The sequence below is a fragment of the Sipha flava genome, unplaced genomic scaffold, assembly GCF_003268045.1.
Source record: "Sipha flava isolate LNK unplaced genomic scaffold, YSA_version1 115_pilon_pilon, whole genome shotgun sequence".
In the NCBI taxonomy this organism is placed as follows: domain Eukaryota; kingdom Metazoa; phylum Arthropoda; class Insecta; order Hemiptera; family Aphididae; genus Sipha; species Sipha flava.
Window position 1 is genome coordinate 166,533 of NW_020271739.1, and position 21,884 is coordinate 188,416.

The window sequence follows — 21,884 nt, forward strand, 5'->3', positions numbered from 1 at the left end:
ATCAAATAATAATTTATACCTTTGCATAATATAATATATATATTAATTAATTATTTATAAATAGTTATATTATATTATATAATTCATATTTTATAAATTTATTTATTTATTATTTTTTTACGCTTACTATCCAAATTAGTTTTTTTAGCAACTATACTCCATTTCTTATCACAAAATAATCTATCCCTGTACTTGTTGTTGAGCTTGTTCCATAACGCACTTCGCTTTTGCACTTCGGATATCAAAAGTTCACAACTTTCCATATTAAATAGTACAAGCGCACTAAACGCAACGATGTGCGGCAACAAAAACAAAATGATTTGTTTTTCAAATCATCCAGTGCGTGCGAACGAATTCGATTGCCCGCATGTGCGGCGATAGCGGCGGTACATTAGAAACGCTGACATGTTACCACAGATTTATTTATTTTGGTCGCCGCATCGCACGCACTAGTGGTGTATATAGAAATTAATTTCGGGGGGGGGGGTATGAAAAAATATATACTAAATGAAGGTTATAAATTAACTTATTTTTAATAACTATGAAAATTAGAATACATAAATTTAATTACAGAACAAAGTCTAATTTTCGAGGTAGATTTGCAAAATTATTTATCACTTCTTCAGTGTTTATTGAAATACTTCGATGAATTGACATGAGAGCTAGCTAATCCTGTTAGTCGATTTTCGCTTGTACTATTTCTCAAGCACGACTTCAATCTTTTCAATATCGAAAACGATCTTTCTGATGACGCTGTTGAGACTGGTAAAGTTACTAACATTGACATTAAGCACCATATATTTGGAAAAAAATCAACGGAGTTTATTCAAAGTATCAATAGCAGATTTGGATTTCTGACAAACCACGGAACATTTGCAATTATTCTGAGGACTTTGTTTTGGATAATTTGCATTTTTTTGATGTGCGAGGATGCACAATTACCCCATACCGGGCAAGCATAGGTAAGAATTAGGCGTAAATTTGCTTAAAAAATTAGGAGAGAGCATTTTTTTCCCATACTAGACATTTTGGTTTTAATTAATACATAGATTAAAGAAATGCACACGTGGGTCGTACTAACCATAAATTTCGGGGGGGGGGGGGGGGTTAACCCCTATATATACGCCACTGGCACGCACCGCAATGCGTTTGCCGCACTCACCGGATTCACATAGGACACGGTGTAAAAGACAAAACAAAGTATAATCTTCACGATTATTGGGTTAGGCATATTAGGTTACACCTATACCCAGGTCCGGATTAACACTATCGTAGGCCCTAGCCCCCTAGTCCTTGCAGGGCCCGTTGTCCAGTATTTAAATGGTTAAGAAACCTTCTCTTTGGGAGAGAAAGTGTTAAATTTCATGCAGTGTTAAGCTTTTAAAAACAATAATATTTACAACATAAAAATCAAATCTAAACTTTTATATGATAACTATTATACATTTTTATAAGATAAAAGTTTTAACAAATGTTAAAAAAATTCATTTTAATTTTAAACATATTTAATATAAATTGTCAAAAACCATATTTTTTTTTTATACCAATTTGCATACTACAAAAAAATCATAACACATTTTCCTAGGCCCAAACATTTTTGTAGGTCCAAGGCACAATATCTATAGTGCCTGTGCGCTAATACGGTCCTGCCTATACCCATAAAAGAAACGATAAATTAATGTTTCAAAACAAAAAAATGGTTACCGGTTAAGAAAGATTTTCCGAACTTGACTCTTTATTCATATACTTATTTCTATACATGTTATTGTTTTAATTAACTTTTATAAAAAAATATAAAATAAATTTTTTAATGATTTTCAAATAAAAAGTTATACCAAATATGAAAGACCTATAAAAATACTGTACACAATAACTTGTGTACAGAGTTGTAATTAAATTCATTCTTATGTTCACTCTACAACAACTATATTAGGTTTAGCAATTAAATGGAATCTACCAAACTTACTGAAAAGGACCGTAACATTGATTTAACTTATTTCAAGTTTTGGATATTGTACATTGGATCGGATAGTCTAATCGAAAACGAGTTGAGGTGTGGTGTGCATGTGTATGGTACAGTTGCATTATTGATTATAAAATATAACCCATGTGCTATAGAAAACTAGCGGACTGCGAGCGTCATTCATTTATATGATACCAGGGTGTGTTTTTTTCAAAACACGGTTTTGTTATTTCACAGAAGTTTTCGTTTTCTATAAGTAAATAATTAGTAATTAATGTGCATATTATATAATCATGATGTCATAGGCGGCATTAGGGGGGTACAAGGGGGCAGTTGTCCCTCCAGAAAAAATATTGAAGGGGAAACTTATCATTTTGCCCCCTCCTAAGTTAAATATTATTTAAACAATTTTTAATTTTTATAAAATACTTATGTTAAAATTACGTTTGTACAATTATAATATAATAATATAATATATACATATAAAATTATATTATAATTTAATTATAATATAAGAAAATTACTCCCCATATTAAGTCAGATCAATATTATCAATATTACAATTAATATAAACTAATGCATTAATGTACTTGTACATAGATTAAATATACAATATAGTACATTTAATCAATGCTCTAATCAATACTTTAAAAATATAACATAATATACTACATTGATATTAATTGATATACTTATCGTCTAATCCAGGGATTCTCAAACTTTTATAAACACTGTACTCCTTTTTACCAATAAACTTTTTATGTACCCCTTCTTAGTTAGTAAACTAAAATATATATAAAAAATTTAAAGACCCACACATAATGCAAAATAAAAAATAAAAAGACCACCACAATGGTTATTTTTACTGATTATATGTATAAATAATACGGCTTATGATGGAGGGGGCATAATCCATTCCCCTAATAGCTACGGCACTGCATAGCTTAGTAAAAAATGCTGCAACCGACAGTATATACTATTATAATGATAACTAACAGAAACATTTATTACATTTTATTAAATTAGCTTATTAATTATGGCACTTGGATGTTTACCACCTTAATTAAATAATAAATTGATAAAATTAAAAGAATAATAATAATGAAATATAAATAGGTATTTTTATGAAACAAGAATAGTCATATAAAAAGGTAATAGCATTGTTAAATGTAGGACAAATCAAACAAATGTTGGACAGTCCTGTCCAATGTAGTACGATTGGCAACCCTAGAATAGCTTAATGTCATGCCAATATAATTTTAATATATTCGACTGTGTACTTGGTATAACAGCAGACCCGTTTAATCAACGATGAATTAAACGGTTAGTTACAGTATCGTTTTAAGTCTGAAATTCGCAAATGTTAACTTAAATTTTGGAGTTTTTTCCACTATTTAAATTTAAAAATTTGTTGGTCAGACTCGAACCCCTTGAAAAATGTCGAGTACATCCAAGGGGTACGCGTACCACAGTTTGAGAACCATTAATCTAATCAGTTATCATACACATAGTAAGTAAAAATGTATAATATGTACATAAATGTGAGTAAATTTTTAAATTGCTCAGTAAATTATGATTAATTTTTGCCCCCCCCCCACACACACACACACACACATACAAATAGAGCTAAGTGTCGCCTATGCATGATGTGATTATTATAGGTTTATAGGATACAAATGAGTAATAACTAGTTAGAGACATATTTCTAAGCATGTGGACTTTGCAGACGTGTATAGAAAGACAGTTTCATTGACCATTCTGATTACCTCGGTATTTTAGTGGCATGAAATGTTGAGAGCCAAAAGTCAAATCCTTCGTACCTACACTAAAATGAATGCCAGTGTAGCAAGCGATCTACCAGCCTGTTTTTGGTGAACGCGATTTGTGAACCGCTTAGCAATACCCAAAATACACAACGAGGAGGTGGGCTTACACGTATTTCAAAAATCGCAATTTAAAAATCACATCCATGTAATATAAGTTTCGATAAATAAATATTTCAAATAAAAGTTTCTTTTAAAAAATCACAATTTCAAAATCACATCCATATAATATAAAAAATAAAAGTTAGTCGCTATTTATGAATGTAGCACGCATATCATTTAAAAAAGCAATAAACAAATCTAGTTCGCTTTTCCGCCACATCTTCCAACAATACATTTCTAAATGTGACTGAAGCATATTGATAGGTACGCCTCTTTTTTTTTAAAATACATCGAAATATATCGTTTATGTCGTTAACAATAAATTACCGATAAAGAACTGGATAGTGCCTAATGGATAGATCACATTTAGATCACATGTAAGCGGTAGATCGCACGCTACACTGACACCCTAAAATGACTTTATAGCAAAAGTCTTAAGCGTTGTTAACGACATCCTTTAGTAATCATTGTAGCCAGACGCTTGCACAAAAAAATATTTTGTGTGGAATTTTAGGATGTACATTTTCATACTTAAGTAATCTATAAGTTATTTTTTACTCTATAAATACATATTTAATAATATTCCTGAATTTCGAGGGAGGGATTTAATCCTTAACATATCCCCACCCATTGTGTACGTGCCTGATCATAGTCATCATTTTTTCACATTCGATCCGGTGACCGCGGTTATCATCGGTGGAAAACAATAATCATGTGAACTTTTCGGCGTACACGACTCAACTACAGACGAGCCACCGTTGAGTGCTGCGCCAGCGCATCAGGCGTCGACCACGCGCGCTACCGTCGGCATGGGCACGCAGCACTTCCGGACGGTGGTGACGCTGTGTGTTCGGTGGTACGTCATGCGGGTGCACTCCGGTGGCCTGTATTTTTCTCGTTTTCCGCAGCGATTGTACGCGAAACAACCGTGACCGCGCGTCTCAGGTACACAGCGAGTGGGCACACCGTCACGTTCAGGCGAGAGGAAAAATGACCCCGTAAAGGTAGGTAGACACGATGGGCGGAGTGGAGACGGTCACCGTGGCAGACGGCCGCCAGACGCCGCCAGTGGCGGTGAAAAAGACGCGACCACGGTTCACGTACGAAACGTGGTACACGATAAACGCGGGTTATCACATACGTGCGGTACTGCAGGGGGTGACGCGACGTTCGCCGTATACGTGGTTGGTGGGCGGGATGAAGTGGGACCAATGAGGGGAGGGGGATTGAATAAATAAAACATCGGCCGTGTTCTGCGCGACGGGTGGGCGAGCGGCGGCGGCGACGTCACAAGCACGTCCGTGTGCGTTTCGCGAACTCTCCAGCGGCGGCGGCGGCGGCGGCGTTGGCGGCGGCGTTCGTGGCCAGTAGGCAGTAGTGTTGTCTGCGGCGGCTTTGGTGCACGACCACGCTTACACCAAACACGCACGCACGCACGCACGCTGACGACGACGGCGACGACGCTTGCAGCGCACACCCCGAAACGCAATATCGAAATATCGTTGCGAGCACGCGCGTGCCCTTTCCGCGAACTCGATTATTATTATTATTATTATTGTTGTTGTTGATGTTGTTGTAATTAAATTATATATACTACGCGAAGCCACAGATTCGGCAGCATTACGGTTTATGCACGCGCGTATGCACTACGTTATCATCGTCAAATCATTCACGTGCGCGTTTTCGTTGGTTAAAATTGTTTATTGTTATTTTTTTTTTTTTTCACCGCGACTCGATAATAATTATACCGCTTTATAATAATATAACCACTACACGTTTGCCATAGATCCCGATCATCACCGTCGCCAACATGCTGGTAAGTGATTAATTATCGTCCGCTCATCACACCGCGTGGTCGTAATTTTTATTTTTATATTCTATTGTATGCGGTATTCAATACAATAACTGCACGGGATTTTTGTCCTTTTGTTTCCTCATCTTGAATCAGTAACGATCCGCACTTCGTAAAGGATGAATTAACGCGAGTTCGGAAATTATGAATTTATGAATTATTTGTTAATTATGAGTTATAAATTTTGAATTCAAACCCATCGGAAAATGATACCCTGTAAACAAGGATTGCCAATAATAGTAGAAGTATATCGGGTCTGAAAATTAAGATTTCGTGATCTACTGTTTCACGTTGCTATTCTGCAAGTCGACAGAAAATCTTGGACTACGCGCAATATATTATTCTACGCTCTCCGAACGATTAAAATCAATAATATTTAAATTTATTTCGGATTAAGAGGAAAAACAATGAAAATCGTTAAAACGCTTAGAAAACGACTATTTATTCATAATTTATGACGATGTGCCCTGTACGTCAAACGTTCGATAGTTTCTCGTAAAGAGACCTGTTATACGGTATAATGATGTTTGTACTTTTTTTTTTTCGAAGTGCAATTTACAGAAACTCGATTTACGTGGGAGAAACAAGTTGTCACCTCACCTGTAATAATATATTATTGATGTGATAAAAATAAGTAACAATACACACACATAAGATAGCAATATAATATTGTAGGTAACGACCGACGGTCATGAATAGTTCTAATAGATTCGTGTTATGAGTTATATAATACGATTTTTTATGATGGCTTTAGTTATTTTGTACGAGCGCAAGGTTATAATGTTACACATCGAGACTCTCCGAAAATAAAATAGACCACCTCGGACTACACTTGGCCGTGAATCTTCATGTTGATAAAATTCAAATAGTTTTTCATCCAAATCGTTATGGGAAAACTGAAAATTGTCGGCACTCCTCAGCGCACTTTGTGTAGAATAAAAAGAGTAAAGTGTGAAAGTGTGTAGTAAAGTCTTATTAATTTGAGGTGACAAAAACAGTTACTTACACGATCGAATACCATAGAATCGGTTTAAATTCAAAAAAATATATATCATAAATATGATGCAATTAAATTAATTTTCTGAAGATTTTCATCTGCTAAGTACCTACGATACTCAAAATGTTTTTTTTAAAATTTAGCGAGAAGGTCGAAAAGTTAAACGTATTATGTCCGTGGGTTGTGGAGCCACTGACGCACATGCGAAACGATGGCTTTACTGCCTGATATAACATAAACGTCGTCGGGTTGGCTCGGCGTACTCTGGGTTTCGGAGAGCGTGCGCGTGCGATAGCCGCCGTCGAGCGTCGCTTGTCGATATTACATTGTTTACTGAGTTCCCCGTTGCGGTTGTGCACGATGTAAGCACTGCACTGCACAATATTTTTTAATCCATAACCATGGGCGCAATAGGATTTTTAGCACCCCTAAGTTCAAATGTAGCCCTTCTGATTTTTTATTTTTTAGATCCATATAATCTATAGTAATTAGTATTTACTAATTGTAGTAAAATACCATTTAATTTGATTTTCAGCATTCCCAATATTTGCGCCCAAATATTTGTCCAAAACCCTCAAATTAATTTATTTTGATGAGGTCACCTCCCCTTCTAACCAATATTATGTAAATGTATAATATATACTTAATGTATTAAATCGTGAATTTTACATAAGAAAAATACAAAATTAGAGTTTTATAAAATGTAATATGTATTTATAGTTATATTATATATTTTATGTATTTAATAGAATACATAATGTATAACTTTTTAATTTGCTGTTAAATTATTGGTGACTCCCAGGTTGTACACCACTGATGTAACCTACGGGGATGGTCGACCGAAGATTTTCTTCGTTAATTTTTAACTGATATTGCCGTCAACGTAATACCACGTGGTTGTTGCGTCATTGTGTCTCCCCGTCAACACCACTGACCAGTAATGAGGTTCCCCCCAAATTTGGTGCGCTCTCCAGACGGCGGTTATGGCGTATTTTTTTTTATTTCGTGTTTTTCAATCCTGGTACCGGTTTCTGGTCACCGGAACGGCGGGGACACGACGTGTTACCGCTGCACCGCGACAAATGTCTCTTTATGTACCGGACGTTCACCGTGGCTTCCGGACTACCGTCGTGTTTTACCATGCATCGTGCGCGAGTATGTTATCAGTGTACTGTATTATACATTATAGTGTAAACTGCCGCTGCATTCACCGACGTCATCTGTTACAGAATATGTATTTGCATATTTGTTTTTGTTTTGGTGCCACTGTCACTCCGTAATTTTTTTTATATTTAGAAAAAAAACCGAGCCAAATCGCACTCTCGGTAAAATAGCTCACAGTTAAATTTTCGTTGAAACGTCAAGCGGTACAATATATTATTATTACCTACGTAATAATTTTTTAATCGCTTATTAGAAGAAATCGTTTGCTGATTTTGAATTTTTTTTTTTAAAAATTGCTACCTTTTCTATACGTTCTTCATTCAACCTTGCAAAGTATTGAATAATATTTTCAAATACTGCTGCATTTTGTTACAAATTTACTATTGGAAATAATGTTATCTGAAAATTAAACGTCATACCCAATACATTTTAAATAAGTTGAGATAAATGTTTCACGGTGTTGTGGTTTATCTACTTAAACTTTTCTAGTTGGTTATTATTATATACTAGCTCAGGGGTCGCCAACCTTTTCAAACAAGTGAGCTACATTTGACATTTAAGTCCCTGGTGATCGATATCCAAGAGAATTTTAGTATTTAGGAAGAGATTTGTTTGATGAGCAAAAGAATAAAAGATCTAACCTCCAAAGAATAATTATTTATTGTATTTTCATAATAATAATCTAATTTTCCCATTATCCGATTAATCTGATTATTTTACGCGATCGACCGATAGTGGTAAAATTAAATTTTACAACGATCGACCTATATTCCTAAAAAGATCGACCAGTCGATCGCGATCGATTGGTTGGCGATTCCTGTAATAGCTGAATTACCCGACTTTACAAGGAGCAGTCTTCATCAGAACATAGTTTTTATAGATTATCTTGCACTATTTAAAGCTTAGTATGGTACAACTCTTAATTATAAAACAAATAAAACCAAATTTCAAACGAATCAGTATGGTAGTTTTGGTTGTACACTGAATCACTCGGTTTTGGACCATGAAATCATCTTTGCCGATGCCAATATTTTTTAAAATCCGATCATATTGCACGACTGGAGTATTAGAGAAACAACTATGTCAAATTTCAAGTTAATATATTTTGTAGTTATTGAGATGTAGAGTAAGAATACTTTTTTATGATATTTCTACATTATAAAATGAAACTACTCACAGAATTGCATAGTCATAGGTTTCGCGTTTCCGATTAGGTGATTTTTTTCATTTACACTTCTTTTGGATTTTACCTTTTTTAGTCAATTAAGGATTATATTATAAAATATTTTTTTGTGAAGTCTCTAAATTATAAAACAAAACTACTCACCAAATATCATTGTCATAGCCTAAGCGTTTTCTGCTAGGCTTATTTTCATATTTAAGTATTTATTTCATTTTTACTTTCTACTTCTTAGGGATTGCATTTTGGGAAATCCTTTCTTATTGCGAATCTAGAGTCAGTGGCGTACATTTAAATTTGCTGGGGGGGGGGGGGGAAATAATGCATTTCAAAAACTAATTATTTATAACTAGCTCTTTTTTCACTAATCAAATACTTAAAAGCAGTGGTGTAACCGGGGAGTTAACAGGTCATAACCCCCCCTCAAATATCTCTTATTTTGTAAGGTATACAAGCATTTTAAGACTGAGGTATAATGTTATATCTTAATATGTTATATCATAGGTGTAATATTATATCCGTAAGGCCGAACATTTGTTATAAATATTATTTCATATATTTTTCTTAGAAGCTTGTACCAAAATAGTTTTATAAATTAGTTATCAATTTATATTCATACAAACATGCATTTTTTATAGAACATAACGATAACACAATCATAAGTAATGTTTTTACTCTTATCTCAGAACGTAACAATAAGTATTTTTAAATATCCCATCATAACTTTTTTTTTGGCCCTGAGGGTGGGATAGAACCCTCCCCCCGTAATTACGCTTCTTTCAAGAATGTATTTGGACCATTATGTCATATTTTAAGTTCAAACAATTTATCGTTTTTTAGATGTAGCGATGATCAGTGAGTGACTTGTATTTGGTTTATATACTCGTATATATATATACATCTATAATACAATTTGCAATTTAGTTCTGATAGAAAAGTCACTGCAACGAGTTTTAAATTTTAAATGAGCTTTAATAATGTAATAATTTATTATTTAATAACAGTTAATTATGAAGGAATATTTCAACGGTCGTGACTATAAATATCTTTTTACCTATTTAATAAACTTATATTTTACTTAATTGTATATTAAACTATGTAATGATAAAATGCTTATTATTTAGTCTTGGAGTGTTTTATATGACATATAGTAATGCTATATATTTTATTATATCATAAAAATATTAGTGTGTATATATATATACATAATACATATATACATATATACATATACACATATATACATATATGTGCGACTAGGTATTTGGTAATATAAATTATAATGGAATCGATAATAGATACTTCAACATTTATTGGATTAAAATTTTTGAACGATTTACAATACTAATTGAAACAATTATTGACTCATATATCTAGCTTTTTTTTATTCTCGTTTGAATTTAGTTGGAATTATTCAGACTATAAAACGCATTTTATAAATTACACATAATGACATTTTTAAGACTAGTTTTTACATAAACATTGTTTAACAGATAAAAATAGGTTAGAAATTCAACATAGAATTGTAAAATCTGTTATCTCATGTAAAATTAACTTCTATTACTATAAATATACTGTCTAACTATTAAATTTAATATTTATCATAAATTGTAAAATTAAATTAAAATTAAATTTGGGTATATATGTTAATGTGTATATATTTTTTAAAAGGTTTATCCCGTATATTTAATAAAATAAAATAAATTAAGAAAAATTTAAAAAAAAAGTCGAATATTTAACAGTAATTAGCATCTAAACAGAGATTGAAAAATTATATACGAATAAAAAATGGATATACATCATGTTTTAATAATACATTTGATGATTTTTAGAAAACTTTGATTCTATTCTAGTCACTAATCACTATCAATCTAATAACAATTATACCAAAAATTTGTCGGCTTTTTTTTTTGTTTTTCTATCAGTTTAATTTTATTCGTTAGCTATGATGTGTAGACAATATTGATTATAACTGTTGCGTGGACTCATTTGAACCCATAGATATATTTATATGCCTGTGATTGAACCTGGTGGTCGGTTTCCAGTATATTGAGTATTAGTATAATATATTTTAATGAATGTAAAACATGGTTAACCATGCATAAATTGCACAGTTACGAATTGTATGCTTCTTTCTGCATTTTGTTAAGTTTTATTTTTTTCTGTCTGTATTGTAATTATTTATTATAAAGGTTATATTATAAATAAATATATCTTATTTTATATAATTATTATAATATATATATATATTTTAAAAATTATACAAAGATGAGTTATATTTTTGGTGACTTGTGACTTATAACTCAATAATTTACTTTATGATAATTTTTTTTTTTTGAGATTTAAAATTATTAACATACATTCTAGGAATTGCACATTTTTAAGTACTGCTGTATTTTAATCGTCAACATTTTAAAAATTATATCCGATAAAATATGTTGCTCCATTTTTTTAAATACTATAATTTAATTAAGACTTAATATTTATTTAATATATTATTAAGACTTTTTGATTAGATAGTTTTGTTAATCATTTAATTGAAACTGACCTAAATTATTTATTATAAATTAACATTTCATACGAAAATGTTGAACTATAAATTATTAATATAAATTAAATTACTGAATATAACTAATAATACATTGAAAATTATTAATATGGAGATAATGTTGGACATAATTAAGAAAAAACAGCAACGCAATTTTTATGAAAAAGAAATATGCTGATAAATGTTCCACTAATATATTTTAATACGTAGGAACCAAATTGTATTTAAAAAAGTATTTATACAAGTGTTATATAAATTATAATTTTTTAAGTTGTAATATTCTATTTGAAAATAATGGTATTACCTTGTTTTAAAAATGAAAATAAACTGGAGCGTGTTTATACCTTATGCAATTTAATCGTAAAATAATGAAAACAATTGAAATACAAACATCAATCTTACTTTTGTTATCTTATCTCTTGCTTAGGTAATGTTGAACACATCAAAATCACGTTTCATAAAATATAAAGCATTACAATTAAAATTATTCAAGAATTTCGTACCATGTATGAACAAACCATTCTATCGTTCTGACTATTCATTTTTATTTGTTAGTAACTTTTTTATATTAGTCATTATACCATATTATATATATATTATATTCATCACCTATTATGTGAAAAATATATACTTAATGTTATTTAAAGTAAGATTCTACATCTGCTTATAATAAATAAATATTTAGTACACAAATGCACTAGTTTTTCAAGTCTTATAAATTATTTATATATGAGTACTATACTGTAAAAAAAAACATTATTTAACTCAGTTATAACATACATTATTAATAGAATATGATTTTGATTAAATTTTGGTTAATATTTAAATTGTCGATAGGAAATGTTGAAAATAATAAGATATGGTTAAAATTTTCATTTTAAACAAACATATTAGTTTTAAATTACACACTATTATTATTAGATAGTTACTTCTTGCATAATAGCTTACTAAAAAATATTTTGCATTTTTTATCAAATTATTTTGAAAATAGTATTGAATCTAAAATGAGAACAGAGATAGTAATGATGGCCGATTACATAAATATGTTCAAACGTAAAATCAATTTTTTGTTTTTAACAAAAATTAAAACCTGTCATAATTTAAGAAAATATTAAGATCACTTTTCACTCAAAATCTGAAAAATTAAATCTTCAATAAATGTATTGAAAAATATAATAATTAATTAAGATAGTTTATTTTATAGTTTTTTTTTTTTTTTATAATTTATTATTTAATGTACAATACATTGGCATATATAAAGTATCCCTACTACTCCACGTTCCACATTTCTCGTCAAATAACGCATTTAAAATTCTTTCAACTATATTGTAACGCGATCTATTAAACATGTTCAGAAAAATAAATCTTTCGCTTTTAATTTTAAATCAATAAATACAGATAAACATGAATTACCATATCAAAATAATATTTATTGTTATTGGTGGTATGCTTTAAAGTAGAAAAAAAGAGCAGAGGGAACTCTAGACCATATATCATTTTCAGTGTTACATTTATTCCCATACAATTATTAAGCAATTAATTATAAATAAAATATACCTACGACGTATCGTATGTAATATAATATTAATAATAGGTAATCGTATATATTTTGAGATGTAGTTAGTGAATAACTCCCTTCACAAACTATTCATGTACTTTAAAAATGTATAAACTTGTAAATTACTTACTTATTGTTTTAAATAACTGATTGTAAATATCTTTTAATAATATAAAATAAATTTAAAAAAGGTATATAAAAGTATATACTACAATATAATTTTTAATTTATTTTTAATATGGGTTAGTTTTGTTTGTAAAATATTGTTTAACACCTAGTGACATCATCTAAACTGCAAATCCAATTTTTCAACTATTAAATTGTGTATAATTATTTTTAACAAACAGTTAAGCGTTTTATTGAACTTTTCAGAAAACGTTAAAGGGGACGCTTTATAATAGGGATAGCCAAAAAACATCGATGTTTTAGGTCGATATATCATTGTTTTGACATATAATAAATAATAAACATTTGATTAAATATGGATTAAAAATCCTTAACTATTCACGAAAAAAAATGTATAAGCTTTTTTTTAAATAATAAGAATTATCCGTTTATATTTTTAAAAGTTATATTTTTTCTTTGGTTACATTTTATTAAAATTATAATTGACGAACACGTTGCGACGAAAATATATTGCAATTGACACGCTAAGAAGGAAAGTGGTGAAGGTGCGCAATAACATTGTTTCCGTGGTACTGCTTTTAACTTACCATATAAAATAATTAAAAAAAAAATAAAAAAATAAAAAAATTTATAAAATACTAAGATTTTATACATAAATTTGGAAAAGTAAATGAGAATGAATTCAAATATTTATTGATCTAATTTTTTTTTGACTTCACGAAAAATGATTTTGTTGAATTTACATAAAGTAATATGCCCTAATAATTTAAAAAAAATTAACTATATACCAAATATGGTACTACGCACAAAGCATGCAAAAACATGCTCTATTAAATTTTAGATTTTTATTACCATTATTATGAAACGGATTTTTATCTCAATTAGCATATTTTTCGATGTAATAAAGAAAACATGCATATGTATGCACTTACGAGTCATGATTACAAGTAGTGGCATACATCCTTACTTGATGTACAGTCGAGTGACTCGTTCTGAAACCAAATTAGAAGTGCAGAATTATGTTGAAGTTTTGGAGTATTGATCTTATTCTTAATTATATGATTTTTTCGAATAGTTTGGCATGAGTTGGTAGTAAGCTTATAGTTCTATAAGATGTGATTTCATTCTTGGTTTTTTTGGGCTTAAGAATAACAATTATTGTTGATAATTTCCATATTGATGGAATGTAAGAAATCCGTAATATGGAATTAAAGATATAATAACGATTGTCTTTTTCTGTAGATTTTTTAGAATTTTATTGGTAATAAGATCATAACCGGGTACTTTTTTTTTTTTTTTTAATTTACTTATTAGAAATAGAACTTCGCTAAGTGAGGTATGTTTTGCTGGAAGTGACATTGAAAGAGGACTATTAATAAATTGATTGATTTTTTCAAGGTGTTCAGTGCTAGGATGTATATCAGTATGTGGTTAGAAAATGTTAGAGAAATGTTCACCAAAAATATAAGTTAAACAATAGCATTTTAACTATTGAATTTATTATTTAATCAGGAAAATAGTACAGATAATAAAGTGTGCAACAGATGGCAGCTCTGGTAAGAAAACAATTTTTTTCTATTCGTACACATCGATGGTTTTTCATCGATACATCGAACACATCGATATTTTAAAAATCGATGTATCGATGCATCAATGTTCAAACAATTTTGACCACTCCTACTTTATAAACGCTGTAAGAGCCAAGGGGATTGATTTCCCTTACGTCCCCTCACTTAAAGCCCTAGTGTTAAGGAAGTGGAACCAGTGACGGTGCTAGAGTTTGCGAGGCCCTGGGCAAAATTAATGTTGATTCTTATAATTTATATTAATAAAATATTTTAAGTTCAGTTGAATCAGAACCGCGGGGCCTTAATTATAATTTAAGGTGCGGGGCCCCGGGCAAATGCCCCTATTGCCCACCCCCTCGTGCCGTCCCTGAGTGAAACATAGTTCCAGAGTAAATTTAGAATTCAAATTTATTGTTGTCACTTGGGCGAAAATGTTATAGTCTAATATAACACTAGAACACTTATAGCATAATAACTATGTTATAATATTTTCTAAAATTTAAATGAAAGGAATTATTTTGATTTTTGTATTTTGTTTTCATTTTTAGAGATGATTAGTTGTTATTATATTTGTTTAGAAATTTAAAGGATAACAAAAAAAAAAATAAAGTTAATCGTAATTTAAGAAATATTTTAAATGCAGTTATATTCATTTTTATAGTTTATATCAAAATACTAGTTTTTAATAGCTAAGACTTTAAATTATTATAGTAATATATAGTAGTATAAATATAATACTCGTTTAAGTAATAATGGAAACCATAAATTTAAAAAAAAAAACTCAATAGAATTCATATTTGGAACTCGTGTATTAAAGTATTCTTACCTACTTTCAAGATTTTATAATATAGTCGGAGTAAAAAGGAGTTAATCATGTATTAATATATCATATTGTAATACATACAAATATTCGTACTATTAAAATATCAAACTTTAATTTTAATTTAAAAATGTTGAGTTTTTTAATTTTTTTATTTTTTCAAATATTTCACATCACATAATTTATTTAAAAAAAAAATCTGTTTATTGATGGATGATATTGCATAAAAAAAATTATTAATGTTAAATGATATAGTAAGTCATAGTGGAATTCATAAGTGCTTATTTAGATACTGAATTCATTATTCAATAAACTCCAGAGAATACTAAAAAATGTAAAATGTAATGAAAAAAATGTGATAATATACTTATTTTAAACTATAAGTAATGAATCAATAATGACTTCAAGAGTTGCATACAGCAAATAATATACATAAAATAAAAATCGTAACTATTATTTTAATGGCTCTAATCATTTTAGATACTTCTGGGTTGTATAATAAAAATAAATAAAATATATTTTTTTTTTTTCATTTTTTTTTATTTATAAATATGCCTCAATTACCAGGGTTATCAATGTTTCTGAGTAAACAAATTACATTTTGTAGTTTTTACAATACATTACGATTAAAGTTGTATATACAGTAAGTTTATGATTGTGTAATTATATGCGATGTATCTATGCGTTCATGTTATATTTTCTGAAATAGGTTCGTCTCTTTGAGGAGTTCCAGAATCGACGATATTCTTTCTGTATTTGGTGCTAGTATTGTTGGGGAGCATTCGTTTGTTTTAGAGCAGGGGTCTCCAACCTACGGCCCGTGGGGCCGTATTAATAAAATAAAATAAATTTATTATTTTTTTTCTTTTGGTATTATTCATAACAATTTATGTTTGTAAATATATACTAACACGAATAATAGAAAAACTCGTCAATCACACTTATCTGCCTAATATTGTACTCAAAACTTACGCGATTGTCAGATAAGATATGATCGACTTTTTCCGTTGTAATAATAATGCTATCGAACGTGTGATCGACGGGTTTTTCTAACTGCGTGAGTCCACTGTAGTATATCGGGTATAATTTATAAATTATGTAGAATCAGTTTTTATGATTATTGTAGTTAAGTGTCATTTATTATCGAGTGTAGTGCTCTGTGCTGTATTAAAATAAATTAAGTAATAAGTTAATAAGTTTAAGTAAAAAACGGAAAGTCGATACAGAGTGCCGTGTTTTTAACAAAAAGTGGAATAATGACTATTTCTTCATTAAACAAAATAATGTTGCTTTATGCGTTATTTGCAAGGAAAAGGTTGCTGTTTTGAAAGAATATAATATTGGTAGACATTATAAAAGCAAGCACGCATCTACATATAACGACCTATCTGGTAAACTACGATCGGACAAATTTAAAATCTTAAAACAGAATTTACTAGCTCAACAGTCAATTTTTATTAAACGGTCATGTCAAAATGAATCTCTCGTAAAAGTAAGTTTTCAAGTAGCCCGTACTCTGGCGATAGCCGGAAAACCGTTTACTGATGGCCAAATTGTAAAGGAGTGCATTTTGAAAACAGTTGAAGAGATTTGTCCCGATAAAATCAATTTATTCACCGGTATTAGCTTGTCAGCGAATACAATTGCGCGACGTACCACAGATCTCGGAAATTATATTATTCGTCAATTAAAAGATATTGCTAAAAGCTTTAAATATTTTTCAATTGCTTTGGATGAATCTATCGACACTTCAGACTCAGCGCAGGTGCTTTTATTCGTTCGCGAAGTCAATGAATCTTTTGAAATAACCGAAGAATTGGCCGCCGTCCACTCAATGAAAGACTCATGTACTGGTAATGAAATTTTTTTGAAGGTAAAAGAATCTATTTTTACTTTGGGTCTTGAATTTAGCATTTTAAAAGGCGTAACTACTGATGGTGAACGCAACATGTGTGGAGCACATACAGGTTTGGTTGGAAATATTTGTAAAGCTGTATTGGAGACTGGTGCAGCAGCACCAATGGCTATTCACTGCATAATACACCAGCAAGCTTTGTGTGGGAAAAATGCACCAATATATGAAGTTATGAATATTGTTGTGCAGAATGTAAATTATATTCGAAAAAGTGCTCTCAGTCACCGTCAGTTTAAGAACTTTCTTGCTGAAATTGAAAGCGAGTACCCAGTATTCCCTATCATTGCGAAGTTCGTTGGCTCAGCCGAGGTCACGTCTTGAAAACATTTTTTTATCTTCGTTCAGAAATCGACACATTTATGACAGAAAAAAACCGTGTAATAACTGAGTTAACTGATTTAACATGGCTATGAAAATTAGCTTTTCTCGTCGATATAACTCAGCTCCTTAATGAGTTTAAAGTTGCATTTAAAGTTGCAAGGAGCTAACTCGTTGATTTCAGATACATATTCCTACATTAGAGCTTTCAAATTAAAACTAAATCTATTCACAAATCAATTAATAGAAAAAAATCTTGCACATTTTCCAACATGCAACAAATTCAAACTTGAAAATTATGAAGAATTCCCTACCGATTTTGCTGTTGGAGTTCTCACCTATTTAAAAGAGCAGTTCCAGACCCGATTTAGAGATTTCAAAAGTGCAGAAGACCGTATTCGAATTTTTGAAAATCCATTTGCATTAAAAATAGAAACTTTACCGACAGAGTTTCAGCTTGAAGTTATCGAGCTCATATCAAACAACAATTTCAAAGACTATTTCAAGGAAGCTAGTCTCCAACAATTTTACGCCATGTTGCCAGAGGAATCATTTCCAAATCTCAAAAAACATGCGCGTGAAATGATATCAATATTTAGCTCAACATACTTATGTGAGCAGACATTTTCAAAAATGAAATATGTCAAATCTAAGTACAGAACTAACTTAAGTGACGAACATTTACAAGCGACGCTGCTAATTGGAACCACAAAGTTTGATGCAAACTTTCAAGACATTTTAAAAGACAAGCAATTCCAAACGTCTCACTAAATAACTTACTCTTATCATAATAAAACGAAATTTTGAATTATAAAATAAAAAAATTATATAAATAAACATACATTTTTTAAATAAATCTTATTTATTATTATTTATTGCTCAATTTTATAACCTATCTATTTTTCTAAAAATGTTGGCCCGCGATGCCAAAGCGTATATCAAATTTGGCCCGCGGTAAAAAAAGGTTGGAGACCCCTGTTTTAGAGTATTTTGTCAGGAGGCATATAGTTAACAGTTGTTATGGTGTTGCATGAAGTGCTTATACATTGTTCCTTTTTGCTTATTAGATGTTCATGTGTGTATAATGTGTGGCCAATTCGCAATTTGTTTAATATAGAAAACATAGTATTATTTGTTTACATTATGTATCAATTTATATCAGAAAAATTGTGGTATCGCTTATAATTAACGAAATAAAAAAGAAAATATTCATAAATGAATAAAAAACAGTAAAATATTATTCATTCATTTTATTCTTAACTACCGATGGCCGAAAGATAATCCTGAATTATTCGAATGTAGAAATATTTAATTTTGTCTCTGACATTACTATATAACTATACATTACTTGGTAATAACTAAAAAAACTAAAAACAATACAGGTAAACATTATTCCTATAATTGATAAGTAATTAGTATTTTTATTTATATACGGTTTTACCTTGATTACTTAATGACTAATAATTAATAATTTTTCATTAAACGATTAAATGTATATTAGGTTAGATAGATTAGATTTGTATATATACAAATATAAAAGAATGAGTTAATCTTAGATTGTAACTAAATTTAACATATATAAATGCATGTAACTAAACATTGTACTTAAATTGTATAGTATTTTTTTATTATAAGTTTAAAAATAGAATCCACAAGGTTTTACAAATTCGGCTTTAAGTTAAAATTATAGTGTTTCGTGTTATCTCAGTGATCAATTTGTTTAGAAAAATTAATGCACTATAGAAAATTCCATTTTAAGAACTTATATTTTTAATTTTTTCAATTGTACTAAAAACGTAATAAAATTAAATGATTATATTCAAATACATTTGCATTTTAACAGAGTCTTGATATTTGATAGGTAAATTACTGAACTTCATTAAAATTTTTTTATGGACGTAATGATTTATCATGGAATTAGAGTAAAAATAATATAATAGGTATTGAATCTCGGCGATGTTAAAAGAGCAAGATTAGTGATGTTTATCTTCCAGTCACTGCATTCTATCTATTCGTTTACGTTTAAAATCTCAAATATTTTATATAATTTTATAATATTTTAAATATAATACCTAGTTTTGGTTGGTGATTTTGAATGTAAAATGCTAATTGACTTTCATGTTTAAATATTACATTTATTGTAAATTATAACGACATAGTTTATGAAGAATTGGGTTGAAATTTATCAAACTTTTTCTGTGTTTAAAAAATTACACATATTTGGCAAATTATTAAAAATCATCTAAAATAATTAATAGTATTTTAAGTAATCAAAAAAAAATGTTTAAAAATTTAATTTATTGATATTATTTTTAATTTGTTATCAGTTACTAATAATACTATCATTCGTATTAAATATATTTTTGTTATATTTGTGTTTTGAATAATACATAAATTATTTATACTTATACTTCAAGTAGTTCCGAGGTCGCAATATCAAACATATTTATTATTTATATTAATTATGTTAAAATTAATATCACTATGTCCAAAATTAGATAAAATATAATTCAGTACTTCTATACTTATTTGCTTTAAATTTAGAATTGTTAAGATTCTTAATAAGATATTATTAAGTGGGTTTCAGCATTTTTGATCCAAGATTTAAATAATATTTTATAATTGGCTTCTTTTTTGGTTTTTAATTATTTTTTACATATTTTAGATTCTGAAAAACAAACAACTTTACTATATATACTCGTTGACAAATTTTAAATAACCATGGAAAATTTCTGCCTTCGAATACATAATAGCAAAATTTCATAAATGTTTTTTTATTAAAATTAAAACAATAAGTTTTATCATTTTCAACTATATACTGTAAGTAAATATATTTTAATAAGTACTTATTTATACATTTTTTCTTACTTTTTATCCATTATATTTTTTGGAAATTGTAGTAAAACTCTTATCACATCTTTAATTGTTTAAAATTTGTATTGATTAGATTTAAAAAACACGTATTATTTTCATTAAGAGATACCAATCAGTTGTATAAATATCGAATCAAGTTATAAAGAGATACATTGTAAATGATTATTAATGTAAGTATATGGAAAGATGATGTAGTATTATCCTGTAGTTTTTAATAAGGAGTTAGAATCTGTTTACTTAGTTTATCAATCATATGTACTTTTTTATTTTTAGTTACTATCTATTTAACCTTACTATAATCTACATGTACCACTCTACTCAGGATTATAATGTGTATAAACCAAAAAATATAATCATAAATATGTTTAAGAATCGATATTCATAAATTTGATATAATAATTTACCTATCATACAATCAAATGTTTGTGAATTACAAATATATTTTACGTAAATTGAACTATTTTTTCTAAAATAAATATATTATTATTAATTAGCGTTATAATTATTTTACTGATACTTTAAAACAAATTTATACTGTAACATAAAATTGTAGAAAAAAATAGGTTTTTTCGCTTTACTATCCCATATTTAATTGAATTTATCATTAAAATATAAAAATTAAAATTATTGTATTAATATAATGTAGTGTATCTTTTAAAACTTGTAACTCGTATTTGGAATCGCGTAAATTCGTGCACAGAATGTTAATTAAGAAAAATGATTCACGAAAGGCAAATGTAGGATATTATAACGGTTCCTATGTTTAGTATTTATTATATACTATCGTATCAGTGATCAATAATTATTATAGTAGGGATACTTTAGTGGGGATCTATCATAGAGATGCTCATAAATTGCAATTGGATTATACTGGATGTAGTAGCGTCGCGTATTGAGATCTGTCAACATCGACGCTGTCTTGTTGTCTTTACCTTCATCATTTCAAACTCTCCGTTTTGGCCAAAAACAATAACCTCAGGTGACTTTATTATTGAATACGAATTTATTCTTATATTATTGTATCAGTTGAAAAATGTGCCATATATGACTAATAATTATTGAGATATACTGGGAAT

The 21,884-nt window shown here is 29.2% G+C and overlaps 1 protein-coding gene across 3 annotated transcripts in view; it reads left to right on the forward strand.

Annotated features, from left to right (window-relative positions):
• Nucleotides 1-4,753: 4,753 nt before the first annotated feature.
• The window catches only part of LOC112691225 (solute carrier family 22 member 21-like), a 46,332-nt gene continuing 29,201 nt past the window's right edge, over nt 4,754-21,884 (forward strand). Inside the window, exon 1 of one of the 3 annotated variants that reach the window (XM_025565396.1) lies at nt 4,754-4,892. Coding sequence is in view for 1 of the 3 variants with exons in the window: in XM_025565383.1 (XP_025421168.1) it covers nt 5,699-5,704 (6 nt within the window). In the remaining 2 variants the exon portion in view is untranslated. Of the gene's footprint in view, nt 4,893-5,203; nt 5,705-21,698; nt 21,788-21,884 lie in introns of those variants that run through there. The other 2 variants (XM_025565383.1, XM_025565390.1) reach the window with 2 other exon arrangements.